At 43.0% G+C, this 12849-nt stretch overlaps 1 protein-coding gene across 3 annotated transcripts in view; it reads left to right on the top strand.

Annotated features, from left to right (window-relative positions):
• Nucleotides 1–12849, top strand: part of gulp1b (GULP PTB domain containing engulfment adaptor 1b) — a 297575-nt gene that overhangs the window by 92049 nt on the left and 192677 nt on the right. For 2 of the 3 annotated variants that reach the window (XM_078228542.1, XM_078228545.1), the window contains exon 2: nt 5801–5874. In XM_078228542.1, the coding sequence (XP_078084668.1) occupies nt 5847–5874 (28 nt within the window). In that variant the 5' untranslated portion in view covers nt 5801–5846. The remainder of the gene's footprint in view (nt 1–5800; nt 5875–12849) is intronic. The other variant, XM_078228544.1, reaches the window with a different exon arrangement.

Raw genomic sequence — 12849 nt, forward strand, 5'->3', positions numbered from 1 at the left:
CATGCCACTGTCCTCATTCTCTTGGGTGAACACAGATGTAAAGTATTCATTCAACACTCTACCAATGTCCTCTGGCTCCACCTACCGATTGGTCCCTAATGGTCCTCTTCCCATTGATTATCCTCTTCCCATTGATATACTTTTAGAATATCTTAGGATTTTCCCTATTTTTACCAGCCAGAGCTTTCTCATATCCCGTCTTTGCATTCCTAATTGCTTTCTTAAGCTCCACCCTGCACTTTCTATACCTCACTAATGCCCCCACTGATTTGCTCCCCTTGTATTTTTTGAAAGCCTTCCTTTTCCTTTTCATTGTATCCTGAATATCTCTCATCATCCATGGTTCTCTGGGCTTGTTATTCCTACCTATCACCCTCCCCATTTCCTTTTTGAATGCCCCCCGCCCCTGTTCTGTAGATTTTCCCATTAGCAGCTGCTCCCAGTCTACCTTGGCCAGATCCCGTCTTATTTTACTAAAGTCCGCTCTCCCCAATCCAACATTTTTTTTTTTTGCAGCTTGCCTATTTCCTTGTCCAATCTAAGCTTAAATTGTACCATGTTGTCATCGCTATCACTAAAATGCTCCCCCACCACCACCTCAACCACCTGTCTGGCTTCATGCCCCAGAATCAGGTCCAGTACAGCTCCCTCCCTTTTTGGACCTTCCACCTATTGAATTTAAAAAAGTTCTCCTGTACACCATTTCAAGAAATCTATTCTATTCAAGCCCTTAACACTATGTATATCCCAGTTAATGTTGGGAAAGTTGAAATCACCTAATATAATGACTGTACTGTTCTTTTTACACACCTCCACAAACTGAGCACATATTTGCTCCTCAATATCCCTCTGACTATCTGGGGGTTTATAATAAATATCGAATAACGTGTTATGTTTTGGAATTGTGTCTTTAAGGTAAAATGAAGAGGGGGTGTGACCTATTTTGAACTCTGCTGACAGCAAACCTGGATGTTAGAGATTAAAGGGGTCCCAGATTGTTTCACTGGGAAGAAAGTGCAAGATGTTTAAACTTGGCGACGTGGCAGTAGCCAGTGTACTAATAGTGGACAAACTGAGAGTCTCCCAAGTCCCAGAAATGCATTAAGAATATTGAGTTGTAAAAACAAATGTGCTTTAAGCAATCAATTTACGTCCAAGGTAAAAGGGAGTTGGAATTTCAAGGATAGCTGATCAGCTTTTCCACCTGGATACAAGGCCCATGTTATTCATGTTGCCATGGGTGTGGACTTTGAGTGTGGAAGGGTCTAAAATATCTCTGAAAACTTCTAGACAAGTTTCGCCTGCCAAGATCCAGGAGAGGGAGGACACCATGCAGGGATGTGGGTGGGAGCTCACATTTGGATTGAAAAGACTGCATTCATGAGGAGCCAAAATAAGGCTGAAGCTCGCACTAGAGGAAAAACCTGTGGGGGAGGGGTGAGGGAATGGGGGGATTAAAAGTGCCTAGGGAATGGAAAATCACCTTAGACTAGAGCCAAGAGAATTGAACGTCTACTTAAAGGACAGTGTAAAGTATACCTGTGAAATGTGTTTTTGGTTGTAATAAAATAAAAGGAGGAATGTTCTGTTTTGGCGGGGGGGGGGGGCGGAGTTAAGTATAAATTGCTTTCATAAAAGGTGTTTAATCAATCGTGCTTTTGATCTTTTGTCACAGTAAAAGTTGTAAAGTTGTGTCATCCTTTCAGCTATTGACTGGAAGTTCCAATTTATAACTTATAGGTCACTATGGAAATTGTAATAACATGTGCGTTCTAGGTTGGACAATATGTTGCCAACAGTGCTAATTGAATTGCTGACTAAGCACATAGCAAAGACTGAACTTGAGGCCTTTCTGCAAATTCTGTTTTATATTCGCATTAATGTTGCCAATGAAGTTATTGCAAGGACTTTAAGCTTTTTGGTATTGGTGATGGCTCATCACGAGATCATTAAAGTTGGAAGAGAAAGGTGAGCTGAGCCAAAAAATCTCAACTTGCCTTTGGGACATCTAGCAAACTCATACAAAAATAAAGCTGTGGCAAAGTTCCAGATGGCAGCAGTTATCACTTCAGTATAATTTGTTTTTGGCTGTTGTAATTGTGGATTTACTGAGACCACTGACAGAAATGTTTCTGGATCAAAATGCTGGGTGTGATAAGCAGCATCTTTTTGGGGGACCGAACATGACACTCACAATGGAACTGAGTAGTGCTACCAGATTTGGTGGAAAGGGAGTGAGATATGAAAATGTCCTTGCTGACTAAAACAATAACAACTGCATTACTGCCACAAATAAGAGTACAAGAATCCACTAGATTCATGAAAACAATCAGAATCTTCTGAAAATCATCTCAGTGACATACAAGAATAAATTTTAGTTTGGTCTTCCAACAAGAAGCCCACCAAGCCACATGTTGGGATTTTGAGATCATGCATGGATTCCCGATATGCATTCCTTGCATGTGAAGCTCCATGCCCCAGCACCTGTAAAGAGAGAAGCAGACTTGGAAGTTCTCTGAATACTGAGAAAATGTACCCACCTTTAAGTATATACCCCCCCTTTAAATTGCATTTGCTGGCCACATTTTCTGTGTCTCAAACTTGGCTGGCTCCCAGTGCGTACAAACTTTGAATTAATATTCCAATGAACCAAGACTGGAGAGTTAGGGTCAGTCAGCTCACTGCTCTTTCGACAAAATGTGTGCCAGCAGCTGAAGGGAACAGAAAATTGTCCCTCTGGTGACATTTTCCAATAAATGCATATTTGCTTTATTCCCTTAACAAATTTCATATTTTTGATTTTATTTGCCCTTGCTGACTTCAGGCATTAATGTTTGGATGCTTCATGCCACTTCATAGAAACATAGAAACCCTACAGTGCAGAAGGAGGCCATTCGGCCCATCGAGTCTGCACCAACCACAATCCCACCCAGGCCCTACCCCCACATATTTACCCGCTAATCCCTCTAACCTACGCATTTTAGGATTCTAAGGGGCAATTTTTAACCTGGCCAATCAACCTAACCCGCACATCTTTGGACTGTGGGAGGAAACCGGAGCACCCGGAGGAAACCCACGCAGACACGAGGAGAACGTGCAAACTCCACACAGACAGTGACTCGAGCCGGGAATCGAACCCGGGACCCTGGAGCTGTGAAGCAGCAGTGTTAACCACTGCGCTACCGTGCCGCCAACTTCTTGTTACAAGTATGGTACTGCTGTCAATGTTTGTTTTGTCCCTTGTATTTTTACAAATAAAAATCTGAGCCACAAGTTTCTTTCAATTTATGTTCTCGTTTTAAGCCGATCCCTATGAACCCTCATACCTTTGATGCCAGCCAGTGCCCCTCTAACTGTCTCCATGCCCCTCATTCCCTCATGTCTCTCCTGTCACCCTCATTGCTCTTTCATCCCCTGTGCCAACTTAATGCCATGTCATGCCAACCCATGTCCCCCACTCACCAGCCTTTGACCTTCCATTCTCCATGCCAACTCACCCAGTGTCTAGCGTGGGCAGACTTCAGGATCCAGGCTGAAATGAAGTTCTAAGTGTTTATTGATGAACATTCTCTGACAAAACATTTCTATTTATAAAGATCCATTCACTACATTTACATTCCTTTAAGCACTTAATCCTTTATAAAATTTTTATCCAAGTGCTTAATCCCTTCACCCCACATCAAAGACTTTATAACCACTTGGAACTGTCAATCAAACTGAATTAACAGGCACACCACTGTGAGAAGGATAGATTGTGAAATCAATCATACAGCATAAATCCTATGATGATCGTCAAGCTAATGTCAACAGGCAGAATTAAATAGCAAGCACTGGTTTTATCTTGAAGCTCAGAATGCTTTCTTTTTAAAACCAGGAGATTTAAATGCCTTGAAGCTTGACAGTTCCCTTGACAGCTTCTAAGGGCTTGAAGTTCCAATGAGTTTATCCACATTTTGCATGCATTCATGTCAACTTTAAACAATCCCAAAGTGCAATTTAGCTCACCCAAAGGTCATCTGACTTCACCCAAAAGTGTCCCTGGACCTCTCCAAAAAAGCACTCTACCCTCAAAATAACCCAGCAACTTCTCCTGAAAAGTGTAAAGCCCACAAGAGGCGTTTTGGACATCCCACTACTAGAAATTTGACCAATTTAAAGACAGTTGCACTATAATATATGCCGCTGTCCTGGTGAACCATGCAACTTAGAACTTGCCACACCTCCCTTTCTTCCTCCTCCACCACCACCCACACACCCCTCCCCCCTGGCAAAAATGGCTCAGGGGTGGGACTTCTGGAATCTGGGCTCTGGCACCATTTCTGTTAAGCTGGAGACCTTTCTGTCTTTATGAAAATTCAGGTTTAAATGTTCATTTCCTACTGTAGACAACTAGTGTACCATTGAACTAAACAAGAACTTAAGAAATATTTATGATTTAGTATAGGTGAGGAGTTATTTGGAGACACATTGTTGTTAAGGTGAAGTGAGTGCGACTGTTGTTGATATCAAGGCAGGTGATAAGTGGCAAGTGATATTCATGCCACAGTAGTTCCAGGCAATGACAATCTCCAACCATCCCCCCTTGACATTTCCATACTTGACGTTTACGAGTATTACCATAGCTGAATCTCCCCTTTTCAATATCCCGGGGGATTACCATTGACAAGAAATTTAACAAGACTAGCCATATGACTACTTTGGCTGTATGAGCAGGTCAAAGGCTGGGAACTTTGCGGGGAATAACTCACTAACTGACACTGTAAAGCCTGTCCACCATATACATGGTACAAGTCAGGAATGTGATGGAATAATCTCCACTTGACAGGGTGAGTGCAGCTCTAACAGCACTTTTAAAAAGCTCAATGCTATCATGAACAAGGCATCTCACTTGATTAAAATATGCAATCTCAACCAACACTTGGACATGAGTAGCATGTGTCATATACAAGATGCACTGCAGCAACTCGCCGAGAGTCCTTCAACAGCACCTTGCACCTGGAACAACAAGGGCAGCAGAAACATGGGAACACCACCACCTTTAAGTTCAAGTCACAAACCATCCTGACATGGAGCTATATTATTGCCTGTTACTGGCTCAAAATTCTGGACACAAAGTGGTTAGCACTGCTGCCTCACAGCGCCAGGGACCCGAGTTCAATTCCTGGCTTGAGTCATTGTCTGTGTGGAGTTTGCACATTTTCCTCGTGTCTGCGTGGGTTTCCTTTGGGTGCTCCGATTTCCTCCCACAGTCCAAAGATGTGCAGGTTAAGTGGATTGGCCATGCTAAATTGCCACTTAGTGTCAGGGGGACTAGCAGGGTAAATGCATGGGGATACGGGCTGAGAGGGATTGTGATTAGTGCAGACCTGATGGGCCAAATGAGCTCTTTCTGCACTGTAGGGATTCTATGATTCACTCCCTTGCTAACAGCACTGTGGGTGTACCTACAACACATGACTCCAGTGCTGCAAGAAGGTGGCTCCCACCGTCATCTTAAGGGCAATTAGGGATGAACAATAAATGCAGTCTTTTGTCAGCAATGCATGCATCCATGAATGAAAGAAAGATGTACCTGAGCTTTTCTTCAAGTCGGCATGAATCATTCATGAACATTTTTGGAGAACTGTTTTGCCCAGTCTTTGACATTGAAATTCATTTGCTTGGAACTATAATGAATTATTAAGCTGCTGGTTTGTTGCGGAGGGGAAAATGATAACAGTGCTTGATATCAAATTATCTGCTAAGAAGCCTGTAATCATCACAGAAAAATTATGAACTTATGCGTGTTTGTTCTTTTCAGATAGACACTTCAGTATTGCTGGTCTTTCAGCTGAACACTTACCAACATGAATCGTGCGTTTAGTAGGAAAAAAGGTAGGTCGATTTGATGGCTTTTTGCTATTACTAAATTAACTACAATCTTTATTTTCTGAGATTACAAATAATTTCTGTGAGCATTAGTCCATAATTTTGAATACAGAACGAATGATTAGTTAACAAGTTTATTTGAAGAATATCTGGAAATTTTCTTTTTAAAGTGCTTTATTCATTGGAGCTGTTATTTAGCTTGATAGATTTGAGAAAATCATGTGGAGTATAAATAGGGAAGTGTCATGACAATACCATGATTACAGCTGTGCTTGTTTTCCTGCACTCAAGTTATTTAGAAATTCTCGACCTTTATCATTGTTGCTTAGCTTTCCCTAACTCGTGGTTCTTTTGCTCCTATGTGGGTTTGAAACTCACTCTAGCACTCAGCATAAAATTGAGGGATTGTTAAGAGTGGCATCTTCTGGATGAAACATTAAATTAGAACATATGAACATGCGGACAAGGATGTGCAGTGTGCCATTTAGTCTCTCGAGCCTGCTCTGTCATTAATCAGACCATGGCTAATCAGATAAAGTTAAACTTTATTTATTCATGACAAGTAGGCTTACATTAACACCACAATTAAGTTACTGTGAAAATCCCCTAGCTGCCACATTCTGGCACCTATTCGGGTACACTGAGGGAGAATTTAGCATGCAATGCACCTAACTAGCACATCTTTCAGACTGAGAGGAAACTGGAGCACCCAGAGGAAACCCACGCAGACACGGGGAGAACGTGCAGACTCCACACAGACAGTGGCCCAAGCCAGGAATCGAACCTGGATCCCTGGCTTTGTGCAGGCAGCAGTGCTAACCATTGTACCACCATGCCGCCCCTCAACTCTGAGTAACCGCAACTCTGCATCCCGCCCATCACTCCTTTGCTTACCAAGAATCTATCCACCTCTACCTTAAAAACATTCAAAGACTCTGCTTCCACTGCATTTCAAAAAGAGAGTCCCTAAACCTCTCAACCCTCTGGGAGAAAAAATTTGCCTCACCTCTGTTTTAAGCAATCGGCTCGTTATTTTTAAACAGTGGCCCCTAGTTCTAGATCCTCTCCACATCCACTCTTCAGGATCATAATGGTTTCAATCAAGTCACCTCTCGCTCCTCTAACCTCCAGTGGATACAAGCCTAGCCTTTCCAACCTCCCCTCATAAGACAACCACCCATTCCGGGTAATAGTCTGGCGAACCTTCTGTGAACTGCTTCCAATGCATTTACATCCTTCCTTAAATAAGGTGACCAATACTGTACACAGTATTCCAAATTTGATCTCAGTAGTGCCCTATACAAATGAAGTATCCCCTCCCTATTGTTGCATTCTGGTTCAGGATGTCAAAGAGTCTATTCAGATCGGAATTCCTGTCTGTCTTTGCATCATACCTCTTGCCACCAGAGGTTTCAAACAAAAGCTCCAGTTTCTATGTAGCAGCAGGGTTAAATCGGTCAAACATAAAACCGTCAGCTAGTCTGTTCATGATGTCCCCTGTTCAGCTTCATGTGTTTTTTTTGTACCTCATTAAGATTGTATGAAATAAATGAAGGAAGCTCTAAGCCCAGCAGGTGTAGTTTGTGTTTACATTTCCAATCATTGTTCCTTGATTTTTCCCTGAGTCTATCTGCTGAATTTTAAGTGGTTGGTTGAAGTGGGATCTATGTGGGCAGGCTTTGAATTTCCCAAAACCAGCCAGCATGGTGGTTTGCCGATCAACTCTCCTGCCTGCAAGCCATTTTCAAACAGGTTAGACAGGGGGAGAAATAGTTCCTCACCTGCAAGCAATGGGTAGCCAATAACGACAATAAATGGGCCTTTCTACTGCGTTGACTAGGATATTTCAGCCAGCAGGTAGGCCCTCTGGGGGGGTGGCGACTTACAAATGGTCAGTGTAAAGAGGGAGGATCCTCGCGACAGACAAGGGACCAGGTCTCCGGGAACCTTTAAGCCTCAACCTCATCCAACCATCCCAGTATTGATGTTAAAAGTATTGAGAGGATGCGCCAACCTGAGGTGCCTAATTCTCCATTTTCCCTCTCTTACCTGCATCAGCTTGCTGGCACTCTCTCAATGCTGGAAAACCTCATATTGGCCTTACAAGTTCAGGAGTCTGCCCAGAGTACGCCACCTTACCATTAATGAGCTGTTCCTTTGAAAATCACAGCCAGAATTAAATGCCCTTCCTTGAAGCATGTTTGGTGGCAGGTGGGCATTTAATTGGATGGGAAAGTGACAATTGCGACCCTACCACCTTTCCGCTTCTGTCCTAATCAAGTCTGTGGCAGGAAGGCTCGTGGATGGTGTTTCCACCCTGCCTCCAATTGAGGCCTTTAAATGGGAAATGAATGCCCACTTAAGGGCCCCTTCCCAGCACATAGCGAATATTAGCGGTGGCAGGTGGGGGTCTCACCATGCAGGGTGCCTGGAAGAGGGGGTCAGTCAGCATTGGAAAGTACCCTTGCTACTGACCTGTCTCCATACTGTTCGCCCTGTGACCTCAACCCATGATTTCCCTCTTGCCATTCCTCACCTATGTTTGGGTTCCTCGGTAATTCTGGGCCCTGTTTGACCCTTCCCAAAAGTAGGCAATGCGGGTCTAGAAAACCAGTGGCCAAGACACCTGTTGCATATGCTAAATTCTGCCCCATGTGGCTATTTCTGGGAGAGTGCAAGATCAGGATACTGATTAGATCCGAGCATCAGGGTCCCGACTCCAAATCAGAAATCCTGCCCAATTACTCCCTTCTCTTAGATTCACATTTGGTGCTTTGTTCATCTTTCTGCAACAAAAATTAGGTTAGTTTCTTCAAGAAGAAAGTCAACAGATTGTCCCCACTTATATCCTAGCCTATTTCAGAAGCCAATATTTGCTGAATTATCATCTGTCTATTGGGTTATCAATTTTTGATGAAGACGCCTTTCAAATCTGGCACGTTTTATAGAGTTGTAATAATTTGCTAAATGTAATTTATGTACTCCCCTCTACCACCTGTTCTATTTTAAAAGTCTTGTGTGTGACATGAACATCCTGTCCACATTACCCTTACCTCATGTGTCATGATTTTTGTCAACATTTTGCTGTCGCAAATTGACGGGTTTAAAGTAGAAAATCAGAGCCCAAGAATTAGCAAAAATAAATCAAAAGCAAGTTCAGCATAAGAAAACGGCCATTGGCAAACTGCCAAGTAGCTACAAAAATGACAATCGACAAAATCTTCCAATAAAAAAGAGCAAAAGTATAATGAGCCAAGCAAATTAACAAAAGTGATCTTTGGAAAAAAATTGTCTGCTGTCTCTTCCCAGTGACTGACATTTCAAATATTCAAAATAAGGTTTGCCAGAAAATAATTTCTATAAATCACCTATTTCACAATAACATGATTGAATTTACTCATTGAATTGTTTTTCTTTTAATGTCTACCTTGAAGATTTTATTTCAAGTTCTCAGCCTGTCTCACAAGCCTGGTCTTCATATATCTTTTTCATGATATTTTCACAGGATAGATGACAGTGCAGCTCTGCCATTTGCATGATTTCCTGAGGTGTTATCAGCAGATTTCTCTTGGGTTGAAACGGAAATGTGCACAATTTAAGTTTTAATGGTTGTTTTAAAACAGTCGGAAGCAAATCGGTGAACTTTTTCCCTTTGAAAATGTCATTTCACAACTAAGGTGATGAGATATAGATTTAAGATTTTGGGTGCTAGAAGCAGGAGGAACTTTTTTACACAGCGCGTGGTAATGACTTGGAACTCGCTGCCCATGAGGGTGGTGAAGCTTGAAACAGTCAATGGTTTCAAAAGAAAATTGAATGGACAATTGAAAGAAATAAACCTGCAGGGCTATGGAGAATGAGCAAGGGAGTAGGACTGATTGGTAGCTCCGTGGGTCGTCACCATGGACTCGATGGGTCGAATGGCCTCCTTCTGTGCCTGAAATGATTGTATCGCTGAGATCTTCTGACCCCTCCCCCTCCTGCACTGAGGTTTCTCATGACAGATGCCGCAAGCCATTGGCCGCCAGTTGGATCTTCTATCCCTGCCACAGTCTACGAGCTTTTGCGTGGCTCGTCCACCCTGCTGCAGGGGGGGTCGACTGCGGCAGGCTCAGGAGACCCCACTAGTAAATGGGCTGGAAAATTCTGCCCTTTGACTCCAAGATACAATCAAAAAGTGATTGGCATCAAAGCTGTGAAAGAGAAATTGTGAAGAATGGATTGAAACAACTAATCCTAAATGACCGTTCAGAAGAACCCATCGATAAAATAACAGATTAACAGAGCTAATCAAATTCCACAAAACATTTTTGTGTCTCGTTTATTTTTCTCAGTAGCTGAAATATCTGAATGTTCAAATTTAGTTTTTGAAAAAAATAAAACCGTCAAATATCGCCTCAAAAAAGATTTTGAAAAACAGTAAAACCAATAAAGAAGACAAGTTTGGGGTTCAGGAAGGCTGCTTGACCCCATAAAGTGAGCAGGAAATTACACTCAATAGGAGCTTCATTGAAGGTAAGTTAGCAAGCTTGCAATTTCCCAATGCAACATGGGTATGGTGATTGTCCCTTTAAGGATCAGTCTGCAGAGTTAAGGGTCACATCACCCAGGGAACCAATCTGGGAGCAGGGTGGTAAGGATCACCCTGTTAAGTGTGGCTTCTGTACTCGGAGTCATGTCAGGAGCTGATTGCAGCCAGAAGACTGCAAGCCTCCGTGTAGTTTTAAATCATAAATAAATGTGTTATGTTTTCTTTAAACTGGTGAACGAACAGATTTCCACTCCATCTGACGAAGGAGCAGCGCTCCGAAAGCTAATGGCATTTGCTACCAAATAAACCTGTTGGACTTTAACTTGGTGTTGTTAAAACTCTTACAACGAACATCTGCCCAGGGGGCGGGTCAGCTGCCTGGAGGCAGGCACCCAGCAGCAAGCTGAAATGCCTGTGTTCCTGGCAGGCCTGTTAGAGCCTGTGTGGGGTGCTGCCAAAAACTGTTCTGTAAAGTGATTCTCGCCCACCCTGCCACAGTGGTAGCCTGGCTGCTTTTTCAGTTTGAATTTAATAAGTTACTCTTGGAGGTAGGTTTGTGATCCGAAAATAAACTTGGCTCCCATTTCCAATCTCTGTGGCAAATATTCATCCCCATGGAGTCTGAGCATTTGCAATTTACAGAATCTCACAACATGCACCAAAAGGATTCTTTGAATTGAAGTAAAATTGGCGACTCTTAGTTTGAAGGTTCGTTTTTTATTTTTTCTCAAACTATGTGTGGTGATTGTCCCTTTAAGGACAACACAGCAGAAGAAGTTCATAGAAACCATAGAAATCATAGAAACCCTACAGTGCAGAAAGAGGCCATTTGGCCCATTGAGTCTGCACCGACCACAATCCCACCCAGGCCCTATCCCCATATCCCCACATATTTACCCGCTAATCCCTCTCACTTACGCTTCCTGGGACACTAAGGGACGATTTAGCATGGCCAATTAACCTAACCCGCACATCTTTGGACTTTAAGTTCAATTAGTTTGAGAGTTTGAGACCGAGAGTGGCTTTGTGCGTGGTAGGTCATGTTTGACCAATCTATTAGAGTTTTTCGAGGAGGTTACCAGGAAAGTGGATGAAGGGAAGGCGGTGGATGTTGTCTACCTGGATTTCAGCAAGGCCTTTGACAAGGTCCCTCATGGGAGGTTAGTTAGGAAGGTTCAGTCGCTAGGTATACATGGGGAGGTAGTAAATTGGATTAGACACTGGCTCAATGGAAGAGAGTGGTTGTGGAAGGTTGCTTCTCTGAGTGGAGGCCTGTGACTAGTGGTGTGCCGCAGGGATCGGTGTTGGGTCCATTGTTGTTTGTCATCTATATCAATGATCTGGATGATAATGTGGTAAATTGGATCAGCAAGTTTGCTGATGATACAAAGATTGGAGGTGTAGTGGACAGTGAGGAAGGTTTTCAAAGCTTGCAGAGGGATTTGGACCAACTAGAAAAATGGGCTGAAAAATGGCAAATGGAATTTAACGCAGACAAGTGTGAGATATTGCACATTGGAAGGACAAACCAAAGTAGAACGTACAGGGTAAATGGTTGGACTCTGAAGAGTGCAGTTGAACAGAGGGATCTGGGAATACAGGTACAGAATTCCCTAAAAGTGACGTCACAGGTGGATAGGGTTGTAAAGAGTGCCTTTGATACATTGGCCTTTATAAATCGGAGTATCGAGTATAAAAGTTGGAGTGTTATGGTAAGGTTATATAAGGCATTGGTGAGGCCGAATTTGGAGTATTGTGTACAGTTTTGGTCACCTAGTTACAGGAAGGATGTAAATAAGGTTGAAAGAGTGCAGAGAAGATTCACAAGGATGTTGCCGGGACTTGAGAAGCTGAGTTACAGAGAGAGATTGAATAGGTTGGGACTTTATTCCCTGGAGCGTAGAAGATTGAGGGGAGATTTGATAGAGGTGTATAAGATTTTGATGGGTATAGATAGAGTGAATGCAAGCAGGGTTTTTCCGCTGAGGCTAGGGGAGAAAAAAAACAGAGGGCATGGGTTAAGGGTGAAAGGAGAAAAGTTTAAAGGGAATATTAGGGAGGGCATCTTCACGCAGAGAGTGGTGGGAGTGTGGAATGAGCTGCCAGATAAAGTGGTAAATGCTTTTAATCACTTTTAACATTTAAGAAAAACTTGGACGGGTTCATGGATGAGAGGGGTGTGGAGGGATATGGTCCAAGTGCAGGTCAGTGGGACTAGGCAAAAAATGGTTCGGCACAGACAAGAAAGGCCAAAAGGCCTGTTTCTGAGCTGTAATTTTCTATGGTTCTATGGTTCTAATCACCCCAGGTCGTGGAGTCCTCTTAGGCAGAAAATAGTCTGAAGGAATGTAGCAGAAAATAGGGACTGGGACAGCTGGTGGGCTGCTTCAGGGCAGTGGTGGTGAGAGGGGGGCAGTGATGCTGGCTTCTATACAGTTTTTCTCCTATTA

Source organism: Mustelus asterias, chromosome 14 (genome assembly GCF_964213995.1).
Source record: "Mustelus asterias chromosome 14, sMusAst1.hap1.1, whole genome shotgun sequence".
Taxonomy (NCBI): Eukaryota; Metazoa; Chordata; class Chondrichthyes; order Carcharhiniformes; family Triakidae; genus Mustelus; species Mustelus asterias.